Genomic DNA, 20,477 nt, shown 5'->3' on the forward strand with positions numbered 1-20,477 from the left:
TGGAATCGATATCCACGGATTCTCACGTTGTAAACGGGCACAGCAACAAGAGTTCCTGGTATGTTCTCAGGACAGAGGCCCCTCTTGCCCATTGGACCAGTAGTTCCCTGCTCACTTGTCCCTACTCTGTTTTTTAGTTCTCCGACCAGGGATCGAACCCATGCCCACTGCAGTGGAAGAAGTGCGGAGCCGTAACCACTGGACCCCCAGGGAATACCCGTGTCCCTACTCTTTGAGCCCCTTTCTTTTAGTAGGTAGTCTGGGTTCTGTTACCCCCTCACCCCCTCATTCCAATCTCTGGTCTAGATTGGAATTTACAATCTCTTCTCTGACTTTGACTCAAGCCCTCCATGATACAGTGGAACTCCTGACCTTCCAGGCTCCCGAGAATTTGGCTACGCTTGAAATTCCACATTTAGGACATTGTGTGCTCCCCACGACTTCTCCAGTGGGGCTGGTTTTCCCCCATCCCAGTCTTCCCACCAACGGAGAAGGACTGAGTAAGAGCTGCTCAGAATTGGTGGGTCTGAAAACTTCAAGGCCAAGAAGGAGCAAAGTTCTCCTTTTAGAGAACCCATCATAGCTCCGGACAGGGGGGTACTTCTCAAAAGCTTATTTATGATCTCTTCTTGAATTGCCAACTGCCTTGAAATTTCACCCATTCCACCTCCTTCCTCTTTGAGTCTCATTCGTCAGTGGGAAGGGCCTGAAGGAGGAAGTACAGGAGTGAGAATAAGTGAACGCAGAAGGGCTGGAAGATGAAGCAGACTGCAGTTGGTTCTCGCTGACAAGCTCCACCAAGGAGGACCCGTGTGAGGAGAAAATGCACCTGCTGCTGCTGTTCTATCTCCTCCGCCGGCTCACAGGTGAGCTGGGCCTGGGTCTGTTCTCTCGGGAAAAGCCTATGGGGCAGGAGGAAGTGGCTGGCAGAGGGAGTGGGGAGCCCAGCAAGGTGTCCTGCTGAGAAACCAACCCCCTTTCTAAGTAGTTCCTCCCAGTCGTGAGCCTGTGTGTTTCATCCACTCAATCCCTCACCCTTGTGTTGCGGTGCCCACAACGGCCAATGCAGAAATATAGAGCATGGTCTTCGTGATGAACCTAGAACCAGGCATAACTCCTGACCACCCAGGAGCTGGTCATTCAAAATGGACAGACGGATGGCCCCCACTGGTCACAGAAAAGCAGAGGCACCCTAGTTGCTCAGGAGAACTGGTGAATAATCGCTCCTGCCCTGTCACCTTCCAGAAAGCTTTATGAGCAAGGGAGGACTCTCGGGAAGGGGTGAGGGTGAAGGGGGCCTGGAAGGAAGGGAAGCGGGAGTTTGCCAGATGGAGAGGGAGAGGCAGTTCTAGGCTTTTGGGGAAGGAAATAGTAGAATGGAAAGGTCGAGAGGAGGTTAGCTTTGTAGAATGAAGAGGAAAAGGGGACAGGGACGTGAGCAGAGACACAGGGTTGAAGCCAACTTGAGGTTGATGGATACCATTTTTTTTTTGACCACGCCGTGTGGCATGTGGGATCTTAGTTCCCCAACCAGGGATCGAACCCGCACCCCCTGCATTGGAAGCTTGGAGTCTTAACCACTGGACCGCCAGGGAAGTCCCATGGATACCATTTTGATTAAAAGTCAAGGTGGGGGGGCTTCCCTGGTGGCGCAGTGGTTGAGAGTCTGCCTGCCGATGCAGGGGACAAGGGTTCGTGCCCCGGTCCGGGAAGATCCCACATGCCGCGGAGCGGCTGGGCCCGTGAGCCATGGCCGCTGAGCCTGCGCGTCCGGAGCCTGTGCTCCGCAACGGGAGAGGCCACAACAGTGAGAGGCCCGCGTACCGCAAAAAAAAAAAAAAAAAAAAGAACACAAAAAACTGGTATGCAAATGTTCAGGGCAACATAGTCCATAATAGCTAAAAAGTGGAAACAATCTAAATGCACATCAACTGATGGATGGATAAATAAAACGTGGTATACTCATACCAGGGTATACTACTCGTCATGAAAAGGAATGAGGTACTGACACCTGCTACAACCTGGATTAAGCTCAGTGAAAGAATCCAGACACAAAAGGCTGGACTTTGTATGATTCCATTCATATGAAAAGTCTAGAATATGTAAATTCATAGAGACCGAATGTAGATTAGAAGTTGCCAGGGACTGGGGGAGGGAGGAAGGGGAAGGGACGCCTAATGAGTATGGGGTTTCTCTTTTGAGATGACGACAGTGTTCTGGAATTAGTGATGATGTTTGCACAGCTTTGTGAGTATCTTACAAAAGCACTGAGCTGTCCACTTTAAAAGGGTGAATTACATGGTATGTGAATTATATCTCCATAAGAAAATAATTACGGAGCAGAGAGAAGAGTTAGGAGCCGTCGTGTTCTCCTGAGAAAAGTTTCTGTGGTTGCGTTTGGATCTGAGTCTCCAGGGGGCGTGACAACCGGACATCCCTTTGTGACCCATGACTCTTTTACGTGGTCTGATTGGATCGTTCATTCCATCAGGCATAGAAATGAGAATGATGCTTCCAAGCAGTGACACGTGCTGTGAACAGAGCTGAGCTAGATGCCCTGACTCAGGGGGTGGTGGCTGTGCTTTCGATAGGGTGGGCTTAGGAGGAGCCCTCTGAGGAGGCGCTTTCTGAGCTGAGACCTGGGAGACGAGAAGGAACGGGCACTTCAGGTCAGGGACGCCTTTTCAGGCACCGGGCACAGCAAGGCTCTGATGTGGAAATGAGCTTGGCCGTGGTACGTTTGAGGAACAGAAAGGCCTTGTGGCTTCCTTACACACTTCACAACAGCCTGCTGGGGCCGATTGGGAGGATACTATTATCTCTTTGGGGAAAAGGTCTCTGGGGAGGAGAGAGATGTGTGGCTCTCCTCCTGCCGGTGGCTGCGGGTGGCTTGTGGGTGCTCCGCCTTGAGTTTCGGTGTAGAAACAGAGAAGATAGATTTGGGGTGAGAAGTCAGGGGACAAATTGACAAGCAAAGCAGGGAATGCACGTAAAGGATTGCTTTTCTTCCCTGACGTCTGGGAACAGGGGAACTTGACGGTGAGCAGATGTGAGAGTAGTGTGTGTGTGTGTGTGTGTGTGTGTGTGTGTGTGTGCGCACGTGCGCACGCGTGTGTATATGGTTTAGGAGTGATTGAGGCAGAGCGGGAATATCTGTCTGAAGTGGGACAGGCTCAGCTGTGCACTAACAGGAAGCCAGTCTCAAGTGGGAACCTCTGTGCCACCTGTCACCAGCCTTTCCCATAGAACTTCCGATGGCAAGTAACACATTTAACCAGCACTACTTCCCTCTTTGCAAGGGTTCACTGTTTTAAAAGTACACGAGAAGATACCCCAGAAAGTTCCCACCGGGCTTTATAGCATTAATTTTCTATGAGACAAGAGTCTTAATGATGCTATTTTTTTCAGAGAAAAATGAGCTGTCTTGTCCAACTTAAGCCTCACCGTAAGTGGTGGCAGAGGTGGACAAGACCCCAGACGTGCTGACCCAGAGTGGAAATTAGCTGATGTCCCCTGCTGAGCCGGAGATGGGGTCCAGTCCCAACTGTCACTCACTGACCGTGAGCCGCTCACCTCCCCCTGGGGCTTAGCTTCCACCTGATCTAGGATTATTCCTGATCATCTAGGCTGCGAGTAACCATGCCCAGGGAGGATGCTGCTTCTTGGAGCTCCAGGCTGCCTCTGTGCCAGGAGGGTTCCCACAGCACAGGTTGCTGGGGAGTGGGGACCTGGAAGAGGGGTCCGAGAAGTGAGTGGAGCAGATGGTCCAAGGGTCAGAGCTGATACTAAATGCTCAGTCGAGTTCAAGGGTCAGATCCGCTACTAAATGACAACTAAAGATGGAATGGCCATCCGCGTTAGAATCCTAGGGTTGCTGGGACAAATGACCACAATCTTAGTGGCTTAGAACAGCACAAATTTATAATGTTACAGTCTAGAGATAAGAAGTCTAAAATGAGTCAACAGGGCAGCGCTCCTTCTGGTGGCTCTAGGAGGAAAATTTGGTTCCTCCACTTCCAGAGACTTTCCAGAGGCTGCCTGCCACACCCTGTGGCGTGCGGAACTTCCCCGACCACCAGGGGTCAAACCTGCGGCCCCTGAAGTGGAAGTGCGGAGTCTTAACCACTGGACCGCCAGGGAAGTCCAGAGGCTGCCTGCTTTCCTTGGCGTGTGGTCCCACATCACTTCAGCCCCCGCTCCATTGTCATCACTCCTTCCCTGACTCAGACCCTCCCGCCTCCCTCGGTTAAGGACCTTTCTGATTATATTGGGCCACCGGGATAATCCAGGATAATCTGTCCATCTCAACATCCCTAATTTAATGACATCTGCAAAGTCCCTTTTTGCCATGTAAGGGTGAACATATTCACAGATTCTGGGGGTTAGGACACAGACATCCTTGGGGGCCATTGCTCTGCCTACCACACTATTAAACAGCCCTGTCCAGGCATTTGTTTTTCCTATGATTTTGAAAGTAGTAAATGCTCATTGTTGACACTTGGGAAAGTACAGGAAAAAAATGAAGAATTAGGAAAAATCAAAAAACCTTATGTCTGGGGCTTCCCTGGTGGCGCAGTGGTTGAGAATCTGCCTGCCAATGAAGGGGACACGGGTTCGAGCCCTGGTCTGGGAAGATCCCACATGCCACGGAGCAGCTAGGCCCGTGAGCCACAACTACTGAGCCTGCGCGTCTGGAGCCTGTGCTCCACAACAAGAGAGGCCGCGACAGTGAGAGGCCCGCGCACCGCGATGAAGAGTGGCCCCCACTCGCCGCAACTAGAGAAAGCCCTCGCACAGAAACGAAGACCCAACACAGCCAAAAATAAATAAATAAAAATCAAAACAAAAACAAAAACAAAAAAAACCCTTATGTCTGTCTTAATGCCCGAGGTGACCAGTTGTTAAGATTTTGGTTTACTTATGTTTAAGCTTTGTTTTCTATGCATATTTTAAAAGTTCATTGGTGTTATACTGCATACGGTTTTTTAACACCCTTATTTTCACTTCATATGAGAATTTTCCACATAATTAAAAATATTTCTAAGCATAAGCAGCAGTGTTTGCATTATATTTCATTATATACTTATTTCCCTAATTGGTGGAAGTTAACTTTGTTTCCTTTATTTTTGCTAATTATGTGATGAATCTTTGTGCATACCCTTTTTGTTAGCCTCTTTGATTATTTCCTGAGAACCAAATCCTAGAGGTAGCATTACTGGAGCAAAGGGCATGACTATGTTTGTTACATATGACTGCCATATGGCTTTCTGTATGGCTGAACCAGCTACATTCCTTCCAGCATATTCTCACAGTGCCTGGACCACCTGGCCCCCGTCAGCAAAAAAGTGAGTCATCAAAACTTGATTGGTTTGTTATGTGAAAAAAGGTGTTGTCTTCCACATTTCTTATTTGCTAGATTATTTAAATGAAACATTTGAATTTTATTAGCTGCTGAATTTCCTCTTTGTGACTTGCCTCTTACCTCTCATCAGTTTTCCAAATGGGGTATTAATGTTTTTCTTCTATACACTCTTAATCGAGAGAAACTCTATTAATCCTTTTCTATGTTGTTTGTTCTAAATATTTCTCTCAGTCTGTTCTTTGCCTTTTCAGTCTTTTTTTATTGGTATGTCCAAGTGCTATATTTGCATGCAGTCAAATTCACTACTAACTCTTTCTAGTTTCCTGTCGTCCATTGATTTCAAGTTTCGAAAGATCTCCCTGTCATCCAGGAATTTTATAGATTCACTTCTGTTTTCTTTCAGTTTAAAAAATGCTTTGCTATTTTATGCTGACCTCCTTAATCTCTCTATATTTACCTAAATGGAGCACACTGAGAGGTGACAGGATAGGGTTATGCCTTAACCCTTCCCTTCTCTATTTATCGTTTTAGTCTTCTATGGTATATGTGAAATTCTTAAATAGACTAGGTCTGTTTTTAGGCTATTGACTGTGTCCTATTGATATGTGTATACAGTCTTGTTATATTCACAAACTGGTTTCTTTATTATGGCTTGGTACTATTTTATGTTTTTTAATTTATTTTAAAAATATTTATTTATTTTTGGCTGCGTTGGGTCTTTGTTGCTGCACATGGGCTTTTCTCTAGTTGTGGAGAGCAGGGGCTACTCTTCGCTGTGGTGTGCAGGCTTCTTATTGTGGTGGCTTCTCTTGCTGTGGAGCACGGGCTCTAGGCTCGAGAGCTTCAGTAGTTGTGGCACGCGGGCTCAGTAGTTGTGGGTTGTGGGCTCTAGAGCACAGGCTCTGTAGTTGTGGCACATGGGCTTAGCTGCTCCACGGCATGTGGGATCTTCCTGGACCAGGGATCGAACACTTGTCCCCTGCATTGACAGGTGGATTCTTAACCACTGCACCACCAAAGAAGCCCCTGGCCTGGTACTATTTTGATACCTGGCAGGCAAGTCCCTCCTTACTGCTCATCTTTAATATGTTAAAAATTCTTGTCTCTTCATTTATTCAAATAATCTCTAGCACATATTAAATATAATATTTATTACATAGCCATACATATTCATATATATACACACATGTGTATAGATGGAGATTATCTGAAAAAAATGTACATGCTCTAAAAATGTTCTGGGGGTTTTGAGTTAAATCTATAAATGTATTTGGGAAGGAGGAAAATCTTTACAGTATACAGCATTTTCATTCAGGATCATAACAGAGCTCTTCTCTTATATTTAAACCTTATGTCTGTCGAGAAAACTTCATTGTGTTTGTGTATGGTTTTTTTTTTTTGTGGTACGCGGGCCTCTCACTATTGTGGCCTCTCCCGTTGCGGAGCACAGGCGCCGGACGCGCAGGCTCAGCGGCCATGGCTCACGGGCCCAGCCGCTCCGCGGCATGTGGGATCTTCCCAGACCGGGGCACGAACCCGCGTCCCCTGCATCGGCAGGCGGACTCTCAACCACTGCGCCACCAGGGAAACCCTTGTGTATGGTTTTTTTCCTATAAATCCTGATTGTTTCTGTTAAAGTTATTTCTTGGTATTTAATACACCTTTATTACTACTGTAAATGAGCACTTTTCTATTTTATTTTCCAACTACTTGGTGCTGGTTTATAGGAAAGCCATTGATTTTAATATATTTATTGTGGCTTTAGCCACTCTATTGAATTCCATTATAAATGAAAATCCTTTTAAACTTAAGATTTAAAACTTTTCTATAACTGTTATTATTTCCCCCCAATAATTATATATTTTATATATATATATATATATTTTTTTTTTGCGGTATGCGGGCCTCTCCCGTTGCGGAGCACAGGCTCCGGACGCGTAGGCTCAGCGGCCATGGCTCACGGGCCCAGCCGCTCCGCGGCATATGGGATCCTCCCGGACCGGGGCACGAACCCTTGTCCCCTGCATCGGCAGGCGGACTCCCAACCACTGCGCCACCAGGGAAGCCCTATATTTTATATTTTTCCATGTCTTACTACGTTGGTCAGAATTTCAGAAAACAGCACATGTACAGAAAAGTGGACACAGAATCAATGTCCAGGTTAACACATTATTATAAAGTAGATGCCAATGTCTCACATTAATTGCGGTATTTGCTGAGGCTTTTTTTTTTTTTCTTTTTTTTTTGCGGTACGCGGGCCTCTCACTATTGTGGCCTCTCCCATTGCGGAGCACAGGCTCCGGACGCGCAGGCTCAGCGGCCATGGCTCACGGGCTCAGCCGCTCCGCGGCATGTGGGATCCTCCCGGACCGGGGCACGAACCCGTGTCCCCTGCATCGGCAGGCGGACTCTCAACCACTGCGCCACCAGGGAAGCCCTGAGGCTTTTAATAGAGAATCTTTATCAGATAAAGCATGTTCTACTCTTCATTTGCTAAGAATGTTTAGAAAATCATGAATGGGTGTTGACCTCGCGACATGTGGGATCTTAGTGTAAAGTGGGAAAAACAAATGTTGTGAACTGATGAATGGATATACAAAATGTGGCAGATCCATGGAATAGTGATCAGCCATAAAAAGGAATGAAATACTGACACACGTTATAACATATGCATGAATCTTAAAAAGATGCCCTGGATTCAGCTTGCTGAGTTTTCATTTCAGACCTTTGCACTTATATTCATGAGTGATATTTGCTTATAATATTTCTTTCTTGCACTGCCCTTGTCAGGGTTTGGCATCAAGATTATGCCAGTCTCATTAAATGGATTTGGGATTGCATCCTCCTTTCCTTTGTTTCAGAATTCTTTTGTGTAAGGTAGACATGACTTCTTCCTTCATTGTTGTAAATAGTTGTAAGATTGTAATGTTGTAAATAGTTGTAAGATTATTCAGATTTCTATTTCTTTTTCTGTTGTTTTAGCACATTGTATTATTTTTGCTAGGCATCTGTTTATTCCAAAAAATTTCAAATTTATTGCCATAATCTTATCTAGATATCCTTTTATTATCCTATCCTATCATTGCCTCATCCTCTTGTTAGCTTTTTTGGTTTTTGGCTGCATTGGGTCTTCGTTGCTGCGCGCGGGTTTTCTCTCGTTGTGGCGAGCGGGGACTACTCTTCGTTGCGGTGCGTGGGCTTCTCATTGCGGTGGCTTCTCTTGTTGCAGAGCACAGGCTCGAGGCGCATGGGCTCAGTAGTTGTGGCGCACGCTCCGCGGCACGTGGGATCTTCCCGGACCAGGGATCGATACCGTGTCCCCTGCATTGGCAGGCGGATTCTTAACCACTGTGCCACCAGGGAAGTCCTTATTATCCTTTTAATGTGTGCAGGATATGTACTGATGTCCCCATTTTCATTCCTGATATTCATTATTTAGACCTCCCTCTTTCTGTAATGAATATCTAATTAGGGTTATTTATTTATTTATTTTTAACTAACTCTAGGTTTTTTTGATTTCCTTATTATATGATTTTTTCCACTTCATTAATTTTTATTAACTTCATTATTTCCTTTCTTCTACTTTCTTCTTTCCTCCTACTCCTCCTTCTGTTTTTCGTTTAACTTCTGAAATATATGTTTATTAAATTTAAGTCCTTTTTACTTTTCTAATAGATGCATTTAACGTTATAAAATGTCCTTAAGCATAACTCCAGATGCATCCCATAAGAGTCTTTTAAATTAAGGTATAATTTACATATAGTGAAATGTATAGATCTTAAGTGTATAATTCTGAGTTTTGACAAATTCGTGTAACTTGTATCACCTATCAAGATACAGAACATTTCCATCACCTGGAGTTCTTTAGTGTCCCTCCCAATCTTTCCCCCACCCATGAATCACTGTTGTAATTTCTATCACCGAAGGTTATTTTGCCTAATGTAGAACTTTGCATAAACGGGATCATGAAGTTTATTCTCTTTTGATCTTTCACACAGTGTGTTTTTGAGATTCATCCATGTTGTTTTTTGTATCACTAATTCACTCCTTCTTATTATTCTGTACTATGCTGTTACTACGAATATGCTACTAATTGTTTACCTGTTCCCCTGTTGGTGAACATTTGAGTTTCTTTTTCTTTCTTTCTTTCTTTCTTTCTTTCTTTCTTTCTTTCTTTCTTTCTTTCTTTCTTTCTTTCTTTCTTTCTTTCTTCCTTCCTTCCTTCCTTCTTCCTTCCTTCCTTCCTTCCTTCCTTCCTTCCTTCCTTCCTTTCTTTCTTTCTTTCTTTCTTTCTTTCTTTCTTTCTTTCTTTCTTTCTTTCTTTCTTTCTCTCTTTCTCTTTCTTTCTTTCTTTCTTTCTTTCTCTCTTTCTTTCAAGTATAGTTGATTTACAGTGTTGTGTTAATTACTGCTATACAGCAAAGTGACTCAGTTATACATATATATACATTCCTTTAAAATATATTCTTTTCCATTAGGGTTTATCACAGGATATTGACTATAGTTCCCTGTGCTGCACAGTAGGACCATGCTATCTCTCCATCCTCTATATAAAAGCTCACATCTGCTCACCCCAACCTCCCACTCCATTGAGTTACTTCTAATATGTTGGTATTATAAATAAAGCTGTGATAAAAATTCTTTTTTGTGGACATTTGTTTTTAACTTCTCTTAGATAAATACCTAGAAGTGAAATTGCTAGGTCAGAGGATAGATTCATGCTTTGTTTTATAAGAAAAGCACTTTTCCAGTGTTCCAAAATTATGTATAAAGTGGAAACAACCCAAATGTCATGAAGTGATGAATGGATATACAAAATGTGGCAGATTCACACCATGGAATAATGTTCGGCCAGAAAAAGGAATGAAATATTGATACATGTTATAACATGGATGAATCTTAAAAAGATTATGCTAAGTAAAAGAAGTCAGACAAAAAAGATCGTATATTGTATGCTTCCGTTTATATGAAATGTCCAGAAAGGCAAGTCCATAGAGACAGAAAGATTCGTGGTCTCTAGAGGCTTCAGGGAAGGGGTAGGTGAGGAGTCACTGCTAATGGTACAGGGCTTCTTTCTGGGGTGATGAAAACATTCTGGAATTGGATAGAGTTCATGGTTGTACAACTTTGTGAATATCCTAAAACCCACGGGAGTATACATTTTCAAAGTGTAAAATTTACGATATGCGAATTATATCTTAACTTTAAAAGTGGACAGAAGTAAATTCTTAGTTTTCAACATGCATTATTTAACTTTAGAAAGGAAGAAAATTATCCCAGCTTTAAACTTAGCAGATTAGAAAAAGATACGTGGTAATCTCAAGGAAATAAAATTATATCTATGAGAAATTAATAACTTAAAACTAAAAACAGTAACATTTACCAACTAAATCTCAAAATGGTTTAGCACAGGAAAAAAGAAAGAGGAAGAGGGGGAGGAAAAACATGAAGGAGGAAATCTTGTGACACATGTAATCAATAAAATAAAACAGCACATGTCATCAAAATGTGTCATTATAATAGGTATGAAAAATTTAATTATTAAAGGATACTTTATATTTGCAGAACTTTATGCTAATACACTGTAAAATAGACATCTTTTGGGGAAAAACAAAACAAAAGAACAGAATTTATTAAAGAACAATAAAAAAGCTTAAATAGGTCAATATTCATGGAGAAAAAAATTTAAGTAATCAAAGAATTTGCCCCAATGAAGAATTTGCCAGATCGTTTTCTAGCCAATTTTTTAAGATCCGAAAGAAACCAAAATTCCTTTGCTCTATTTATGTTCTGATCTCAGAGCGCAAAATAATGGAAATCTGCCAGATCAATTGTGTGAAAGTAGCATATCTCTACTACCAACGCTGACAAAGACACACAAGGAAAATGACAGAAAGAACCTCCCTTACGCGTGTGGATCTGAGTTGAGCCCGGACAGCAGGCTCTGCCGGCAGACGGGTTTGGGTGGCCCGGGCTGGATGGCTGTTGTTTCTAAATAAGCCAGGGTTTTACAATTGAGAGGTTCCACCCCAAACCCAGAATTTGGACTCCTCCAGAAAAATGAGAAGATCTTAAATTACACTGCTTGCTTCTTGCAAGAGGACAGTGGGCTGAGTGGGAGGGGCCACGCCTCTGCGGGGGGCGTTTGCTCTCCAGATTGCCCTGGTCCTCACTACCTCCCAGGGTCTGACACTGATGCCATTCTTCATCATGCTTGAAGTGTTGTTTTTCTTATAATAAAGATACATTTCTCTGTATCTTGAATCTTTCAAAGGCGAGAAAATGAAAGAAAGAGTAAGAACATATATATCGGGAAATGCTGCTTTACTCTATGATACCTGCCTTACTGCAAAGCTATAGTATTCAAGACAGTGTGGATTGGCAAAAGGACAGACAAATGGATCAACGGAACAGAACGGAAAATCCATAAAGAACTCACATATTTGCTTTTTTTTTTTTTTTTTGCAGTACACAGGCCTCTCACTGTTGTGGCCTCTCCTGTTGAGGAGCACAGGCTCAGCGGCCATGGCTCATGGGCCCAGCCACTCCGCGGCATGTGGGATCTTCCCGGACCGGGGCGCGAACCCTTGTCCCCTGCATGGGCAGGCGGACTCTCAACCACTGCGCCACCAGGGAAGCCCACAGATTCACTTTTTGACAAAGGAACCAAAGCAATTCAATGGGGAGAAATGGGATCTGGGTGTTACAGATTCCACAGCATGGGGAGACTGATTTGCATACTGTTTTGGTCGATTTCAAAGGCGTTCCTTCCAGGGTGGTTTACAGTAGAACCGCTCGAAACAATTAGAACGGTTAGAAAGTTTCTCCAGGGCTAGGTGATGGGGGTGTTTCAGCTGAACCTCCTGAGGTCCTCAGTACAAAGTCATCTTCTGTGGAAATGGGTCCTCTGGTCTTTCTTCCCCATCAGACCAGCATAACACAGAGATGGTTGCAAAAGGACATTGCTGGAAATAGAAAGACTTACTGGCCACAGAGAAGGGGAGAGGGGGTGAACTACAGGAAGTTATCATTGCTCTGTGTCAACGTTTTTGTTTCTTTAAGGTCTGTAGTTGTGCTTTTATGGGATTTTCCTGGTGGCTTTGATCTGGTAGGATTTTGAAGAACAAAAGGTCTTTACGTGTAAGGTGTATTCCTTTCTTGACTGCTACTTAACTCATGAGGACCTTGGGTTTATTGGAACTATTCACAATGCAGGAGGCTGTGGCCCTGCCCTCAGGATGGGAGGTGACAGGTACACGGATTCGTGTTTTCCAGGCTCATCTGCCATCACTGGCCCAAAAGCAGTGAGCGGCCTAGAGGGAGACTCGTTGACTGTGAAGTGTCAATACAGCCCTGGGTGGGAGACGCATGAGAAGTGGTGGTGCCGAGGAGCTGCTTGGAGCAGCTGCGAGTTCGTCGTTAAAACCACTGAACCAGAGAAGGAGGTGAAGAAGGGCCGCGTGTCCATCAGGGACAATAGGAAAAGCCGCACCATCGCCGTGACCATGGAGAAGCTCAGGCTAAACGATGCAGACTCTTACTGGTGTGGGATTGAGAAATTTGGAACTGACCTTGGGGTCCGAGTTAAAGTGACCATTAACCCAGGTAAGCGTATGTGTATGTGTAGATGTGTCTCTTCAGGGCCTGCTCTGTCCTGGTCCCTGGGGTCCCTCTTTAGTGACTTGTCACTCAGAGTGAACCGTCACAGGGGTGGGGGAGTCCTGAGGTCTCATGGAACCCACACTGACCACCTGGGATTGGGAGGGGCAAGGCTTCCCTTAGAGGCTCTCATGGCCCCCAGGGCCTCCTCCAGGATGGGACAAGCCTTTCTCGACACATTATTTTTCCCGGTGCCCGAGTCTATTGCCCATGGAGATCAAGGTGATGGGCTCACCCGGAGACCCTAATTTCTGCTAATGTTTTCCTGGGACTCCCGTTGCCCAGGTGTTCCTATTCTTTCTGGAATTGGGGGCTGGGTCTTCAGAGCTGCAGCTCCCACCCCCTGGTCCATGTCCCATCTCAGGGGGAAAGACCCAGCACAGTTGGGCTGCTGCCATTAATTCCTGGGGTCTGGAAAGGCCTCCACAATCCAAGGACCGCATTCCCGGGTGCCTGAAATCCCATCATTTGCCATTTACACATTTGGGATGAAGGATGTTCTCTTCTTAAATCCTTTCAGAATGCAAACACGCTGAGCGTGTCGGCTCAGTGGTCTCAGTGCCTTGGTCTGATCGAGTTTATCTGTTGGGCTCTGCTTCTGCAGAGAGCTGGTGACATCAGCTCATTGGGCACCTGTGGCAACGGGGGTGGGCGCACAGTCAACGGAGCCTCCACCACACCAGGAGCGTGTGAGGCCTGTTATACTTGCAGAGCACAGCCTCATTTCGTTCAGTCCTGACAGCGTTCCTGAGATGTAACCATCCCCACTGTGAAAGCTTTAGAACTTGCCCCAAGTAAAGGCTCTTCCTGAACCTCAGGGTTTTGCTCAGGGCTGGTCCTCATGTTCGAAGTCACAGATTTGGGGTGTGTCAGCCACCTGAGAGCCCCCATTCTGTTCATGTCCTTGTGGATAAATAAGGTGAGAGGCACTGGCCCCTGGCCGAGGCCCTGTCATAAGCAGCCGGAGTGTTTGAATTCCAGCTGAACTCCAGCTGCCCTTGTCCTGAGGCAAGCCTGGCCCCCCCCAACCTTCCAAGTTCTGCTTGATGTCCTCCCTGGACCTGTGCCAGCTCCACCTGCCTCTGAGGCTCTGAGTCTCCTAGCGGCCAGGGCGATATGAGCAGTCCAGGCTATAGGCTCTCTCCCTTGGCCCTGCTCCAGACTCCTCAGGTAGCCCATGATCCCCACCCCTGGCTCAGAGCCATGTGTAAGGCTGCGGGTGGGTGAACAGGCAGAGCCATGTGTAACCTGGTCTGTACGCCAAGCACCCAGCACAGTGCCGGCCACCACTCCTGCCACCTCTGCTATCAACGTGTTCACAGTGTTGGTCAACCTGGAAGAGACCAGTGACTCCCTGGCTGTAACCAGCCCCGACTCCAACAGCGGGTAAGCCAGCTCTGATGCTGCTGTTACATGTGGCCCACTTGGCCCAAACTCTTCCAAAGGGGAGACTTTTGTAGTCCCAGGTCCCAGCCAGAGCTTGTCTCCGGACCCTCAAGCTCAAGGATGCTGGGGCCTCCTCTCACTTACTCTCACAGCTCAGGAGGCCAGAAATGAAATCAAGGTGTCGGCAGGGCTGGCTCCTTCTTTGGGCTCAAAAGTAGACTCTGTCCCAGGCCTCTCTCCTAGCTTCTGGTGGTCGCCAGTGAGCCAAGCACTCCTTGGCTTATGGCAGCATCACTCCAATCTCAGCCTCTGTCATCCCATGGCCTTTTCCCTCTGTGTCTGTGTGCCCCCATTTCCCTTTTATAAGGACACCAGTCATTGGATTCAGGCCCATCCTAATCCAGTATGACCTCATCTTAACTCGGCGACCTCTGCAAAGATCTTATTTCCCAAGGGGTCACCTTCTCCAGTCCCTAATGAACATGAATTACTGCGTGAGGGACACTGTTCAGCCTGTACAGGGGGCAAGCTTAGAAGCAGGGAGGCCTTTTCAGAGCCTTTGCCATACAATTTCTGTTTGGCTTCTAGACCCACTGAGACCCCTTGTGGAACCCCCCTCTCTCTTTTTTTAAAACACCATCTTTGAGGGCATCTGGGAGTAGGGGTTCCCCGACTGGAAACCTCAGGCCTGTAGGTTGAAAGGTTTCAAGGCCTGTGGCTGTCCCTGCTCCCAGGTGGGTGGGATAAGGCCAAAGACAGGAGGTGAGCCTGGGTGCCTGGGGCATCCTCTGTTGTTCCCAGCAGTGTGTTCCTGAACGCCAGCACCCTCCTTCCCTTCATCTTTGCTGTGCTGCTTCTTCTCTTGATGGTGACCTCACTTGTGGTTTGGAGAAAGATGAAACAACAGAAGAAAGGTGAGGGGACCTGGCTGACACCGGGCTGGGGCTGGGCTGGGTGGAAGCGTGTGGGCCAGCTTGGTCATCCGGGAACCATCAGCCCAAGGGAATACCTGCAGTCTGGAAGGGGTGCCGTCCCGAAGGCCACAGCGACTGGCAGTTTGAGGGGCTGGAGCTTGGAGGTGAACCCAGGAGGTTTTGGACTCAATTCTACCTTGCTCATCCCTCTTTGCTCCTCTTGCCTCTCTGCTCTGCCTCCCTGTCTGTTTCTTGGTTTGGTTCCTGGTGGCAGAGATGGCAATGGCCTTAGGCGGGCAGCCTTCCTAGGGTCCCCAGACACTTTAGTAGAATTCCTGTGGTGGTCAAGGAGGTTCTGAATAGACATGGGGGCATGGAGAAACACACACACACGCACACGCATGGATGTATACACACATGCACGAGCACATGTTCACGCACGCACACACAACATAGCCCGCACACGAATGTGCACATGTGCGTGCGCACACTCATACACAGTTCTCTGTGTTTTCTCAGGAATGCTGGTGGCCACTCCTATGTTTGCCCTTCCTCCCTTCAGCCCTTTCTCAGGCTACCCTACTTGTTCTGTGTATATTTGCCCTTTAGGGAAGGGCCTCTGCTCACGAGTCTGCACTTGTCTATCACGAGGTCTGGCCTCGGCCAAACACTTTTCCTGTCTGGCTCCACTTCCACGTTCTCACATTAACTGCACCTCCTCCCTTTCTCAGAACCCACTGGGATCTGGGAGCTCATGGGACCCTCTTTAACACTGCTCTGTCCCCACAGCCTGGGGAATCTTGTAGTTTGGAGAGACGGGAGCCTGACTCCTGTTCATCATACTTTCCCCCCAATGTATTGTCCATGACCTAAGTTAAAAATACTTTCTGTCCCCCTCAGTATCTAAAAACCATAGGGAAAATCTTCTTGTTTCTTTGTTGTCTCCGAAGCTGGGGGCGTGACGGTGGCAGGGGGAGGGCAGGGAGAGAAAGAAACAGGAACCAGAGAGCACCTGAGAGCTGGTCCAGACAGTGATGACCCAGCTCGGGTACGCCACTCAGAGGGTAGCTTAGAGCCATCCCGTCGCGAGGACAGCTTGTACTGATGGAGCCCCTCTTGTGCCTGGTACAGTCCGCACCCGGAAGGCATGGGAGGGACAATCTCAGCCACCCAGCAGCCCGCATCCCCCCTGAAGACCAACCAGAATTCAGTGGGACAAGGGTGATGACACAGACATAAATCAGATGCCCTGGGAGCCAGGGAGGGAGGGATCCGACAGCCTGGATAGCTGGAGAAAGTAGGTGTGACTTTGAGTTGAGCCCTGCAGGTGGAGAAATGGTGGCGTCACAGGCAGAATCCCAGCAGAAGTTTTAGGTTGAGCCTAATCCCGGGGGGGTTGATAACTGGCAGGGCCACCTGAGCAGCTGATCGCACAGTTCTGTGATGTGGGGAATGGATGGGCTGAGGTCTCCTTAGTTCTCATCTGAGGGATCAGAATTAGAAGCAGGTCTCTTCTCTCTGAGCCCGAAGCCTAATTCCTCTTTTCTCTCCCAGACCTGAGGGGATGGACTTTCTAACTCTGATTGTTTTTGTCTTTTAGCTGCTGAGATATCCCCAGAGCAGGTAAGAGAGTCCCCGAGGTCAGAGCAGAGACACCAGACACGTTTCCCTCACTTCCTTATTTTCCATCTCCCGGGAGCACCAAGGTCCAAATGTATCAGACAAACTCTGTGCCCAAATGTCCATATACTCATGGCCCAGCTGCAGGGGCCGGGGAAGGGACCCGGTCGTATGCTGGCATCAGCCAGAAGGGAGGAGGGCTTGGGAGGGGGAGGTGTGGGAGGCTAAGAGGAGATGGGGGTTGCAGAGGGAGCTGGGAGAGGGGGGTCCCAGGGGAGCAGAGAGCCACGCGTCCCTCTGTGGAAGAGAAACCTGTGTTTCCTCTCCTAGGCGCTTCAGCCCAAGGAGGGCGACATCTGCTACACAAACCTGAGCCTGCAGCAGACTGAAAACTCTGGGTCGTCCCAGAAGAAGGCTTCCACGAGGTCCTCTTCCCCCGCCCAGGCCAACGCGGAGGAAGTGGAGTATGTCACCATGGTATGCACTTGGTGGGGCTGCTACGGGGCTCAGACCGGACCCGCTGTTGCCCTTCCTTTGAGGACCGGCTTTCTCCTGCCCACGTGGGAGGGTGGGTGCTGGGACAAGATGCAGCTATTGAAAGCCTTGCTGGCAGAGCTCCTGCATGCTTTTGGCATTTGAAGTACCTCCACACCAGGTCTTAGCATTGGGAGACTCAGAGCCCGGTCAGACACGGTCCTCATGCTGGGCAGGGGAGACCCAGACAGGCTGAGGGACCTGGGATTCCATGCCAAATGTGCTGCCCTGGCATGGAATTGAGGGAGAGCATCTTCTGCCATGGCCGGAGCTAAAGGTGCCTGGCAGAGTGGAGGGGGGAGCAGCTGGGGGGCCTGGGAGAAGACTCCAGAAGCCCTGGAGGGTCTGTCTCCCCAGGCTCCTCCAAGGTCTCCTCCGTCCGTGGGCACAGCCTCCTGCCAGCCTCTCTAACCCCGAGGACGTCTTCATTGCAGACTCCCTTTCTCAGGGAGGACATTGCCCGTGCAGCTCTGTCTTTGGAAACCTCAGATCAAGAGCCAATCTATAGCAACATGGAGCACCTCATCACCCGCATTCCCAGCAGGAGCCATGAGGAACCCACGGAATACAGCGCCATCAGGAAGCCTTAGCCTGCACTCCAGGGGCCCCTCTCAGACCCACTCGAGGCCTCTGAGTATGTTCCTGCTTCATCTGCTCTCTGCCTGCCCCCCAGTCCCTTCATGGGACCAGCCAGGTCCTGAGGCCTCTGTCTGATACAGTCAGCATCGTGGCCAGCTATGGTTTGGGCTTGGGGCCTAGTCTCAGGGAGCTTCTGGGAGTTAGACAGGGGTCTTTCCACATCCCTTTCTCTCCCACACAGCTTGGGAGGGGGCTGGGGATACACTCTGGAGCTGCTGAGGGAGCAGTCACAATGGTAACGATAATAATAGTAATTCACTTTTACTTATTGCTTATCATGAGTGCTGGACTGAACAATGGTCCTAAGACTTAGCGGCACCTGGACCCTCGGAACCTGTGAATGTTACCTTCTGTGGCATAAGGGACTGTGCAGGTGTAACAGAGTTGAGGATTGTGGATGGGGAGATGATTCTGGATTATCCAACTGGGCCCTGAATATAAGCTCAAGGTTTCTTATAGGAGGGAGGCAAGAAGGTCACAGAAGAGAAGACAGTGTGATGGTGGGAGCAAAGGTCGGAGTGATGCAGCCAGGGCCCGCAGAACGCCGCAGCCTCCAGGAGCTGAAGAGGCAGGAACTGATCCTCCCCAGAGCCCCCGGAAGGAGCCAGCCCGGCTGACGTCTTGACTTTAGCCCAGTGAAACTGATTTCATACTTCTGGTCTCCAGAATTGTAAGAGAATAAATTTGTATTGTGTTAATGGAGCCATTACATCTGTGGTAATTTGTTACAGCAGAAATAGGAAAAAATATACTGTGTAACAGGTACTCTTCCCTAAATGCTTTACCTTCAGTAACTAATTTAATCCTCACCACAACCCTAAGAGGACGCCTTTATTATTGTCCCCATTCTACAGAGGAGGAATCTGGGTACAGAGAGGTTCAGTGACTTACCAAATTTTACTGCTAGCAAGTGGATAAGTTAGAACTTGAACTTGGGCATCTTGGCTCCAGAGTCTGGAGTCTGGGCCACCACCCTGGACCGTGTGTATAAGGAGGATAATGTGTGTTGTGTGTGTGTGTGTGTGTGTGTGTGAGCGTGTGTGTCTATACACAGCTACTCACACAGGGACAGTCACCGAGTATATACAGACGCTGGACTTGCTGTCTTTATTCTAGGGTCCTGGCAGCTCTCCCTCTGGAATCCTGAATCTCATCCCAGCTTGCCATCTCCATGGTTACCAAACCAGTCCAGTCCCCGGCCTGGAGTCCCTCTTGTTCTCTGCTCCTGAGTCCAGTCTCCTCCCAGCAGCCAGAGGTGCCTGGCTTTTTAAAGCACAGACCTTTTTAAAGCACAGACCTGATCACTCCCTGCTTGTAACCTTCCAGTGGCTTCTTCCACAGCCCGAGGCCCCCAGGGTCCATGGGTCCCTGCCTGCCCCTAAGACCCTCTCTCTGGCTACTCTGCCTCTCACTTGCCCTGCTCTGCCCACACTGGACTTTCTTCCCTCCTTCTAACAAGATAATACGTGGTTCCTTCTCAGGGCGTTGACACTTACTATTCCTTCTTTCTGGAATGCTCTTCCAACGGATATGTGAATAGTTAGGTTTGCCAAAGAGAGAGAAAGGCAGGGAGAGAGGGAGGGAGGGAGAGAGGGAGAAAAGGAGAAAAGGGAATTCCCTGGTGGTCCAGTGGTTAGGACTCCGTGCTTTCACTGCGGGGACCTGTGTTCAATCCCTGGTCGGGGAGCTAAGATCCCACAGGCCATGTGGTGTGGCAAAAAAAAAAAAAGCTTATTTTTATTATCACAACTCAGCTCAAATGTTCCCTCCCAGGGTGGCCTTCCCAGACCCCCCTAACAGCAGTGGCCCCTGCTACACCTCTGATTCCTCTCTGTCACATTGCCCTAAGTAAAAGTAGTACTTGGGCTTCCCTGGTGGCGCAGTGGTTGAGAGTCCGCCTGCCGATGCAGGGGACACGGGTTCGTGCCCCGGTCCGGGAAGATCCCACATGCCGCGGAGCGGCTGGGCCCGTGAGCCATGGCCGCTGAGCCTGTGCGCCCGCACCCTGTGCTCCGCAACGGGAAAGGCCACAACAGTGAGAGGCCCACGTACCGCAAAAAAAAAAAGTAGTACTTACTACTTTATGAGCTAACTTGTTTATTGGCACATAGGTTTACTGATTGCCCCCTCTCCACCTGGCTGTAGGCTGCCCAGACGTGGGGAATTTGTCTTACTCACTGCTGTATCCCCCGTGCCTAGTTTAATGTCAGGTACAGGGTGGGTTATTGAATATTTATGTGTTGACCGAATGAATAAGTAACGTGATGGTTCAGACTTGGGAACTCAGGGTGAGCTTTCAGGAGCAGGGACACCCGTGTCCATCACGTGAGGAAGGGACCCCTGGGTCACCTGGGCAACCAGAG

The 20,477-nt window shown here is 48.0% G+C and overlaps 2 protein-coding genes across 2 annotated transcripts in view; one reads left to right on the forward strand and one right to left on the reverse strand.

Annotated features, from left to right (window-relative positions):
* The window catches only part of RAB37 (RAB37, member RAS oncogene family), a 71,441-nt gene that overhangs the window by 30,479 nt on the left and 20,485 nt on the right, over positions 1-20,477 (reverse strand). The window lies entirely within an intron of this gene.
* Positions 755-18,709, forward strand: LOC132511715 (CMRF35-like molecule 1). The gene is made up of 8 exons (XM_060135230.1): positions 755-866; positions 12,638-12,967; positions 14,287-14,407; positions 15,209-15,321; positions 16,922-16,944; positions 17,272-17,418; positions 17,910-18,109; positions 18,574-18,709. Exons 1-7 carry the CDS (start codon positions 824-826, stop codon positions 18,063-18,065), a joined length of 933 nt encoding a protein of 310 aa, XP_059991213.1. The 5' UTR covers positions 755-823; the 3' UTR covers positions 18,066-18,109; positions 18,574-18,709.

The sequence above is a fragment of the Lagenorhynchus albirostris genome, chromosome 20 (assembly GCF_949774975.1).
Source record: "Lagenorhynchus albirostris chromosome 20, mLagAlb1.1, whole genome shotgun sequence".
Classification (NCBI taxonomy): Eukaryota; Metazoa; Chordata; class Mammalia; order Artiodactyla; family Delphinidae; genus Lagenorhynchus; species Lagenorhynchus albirostris.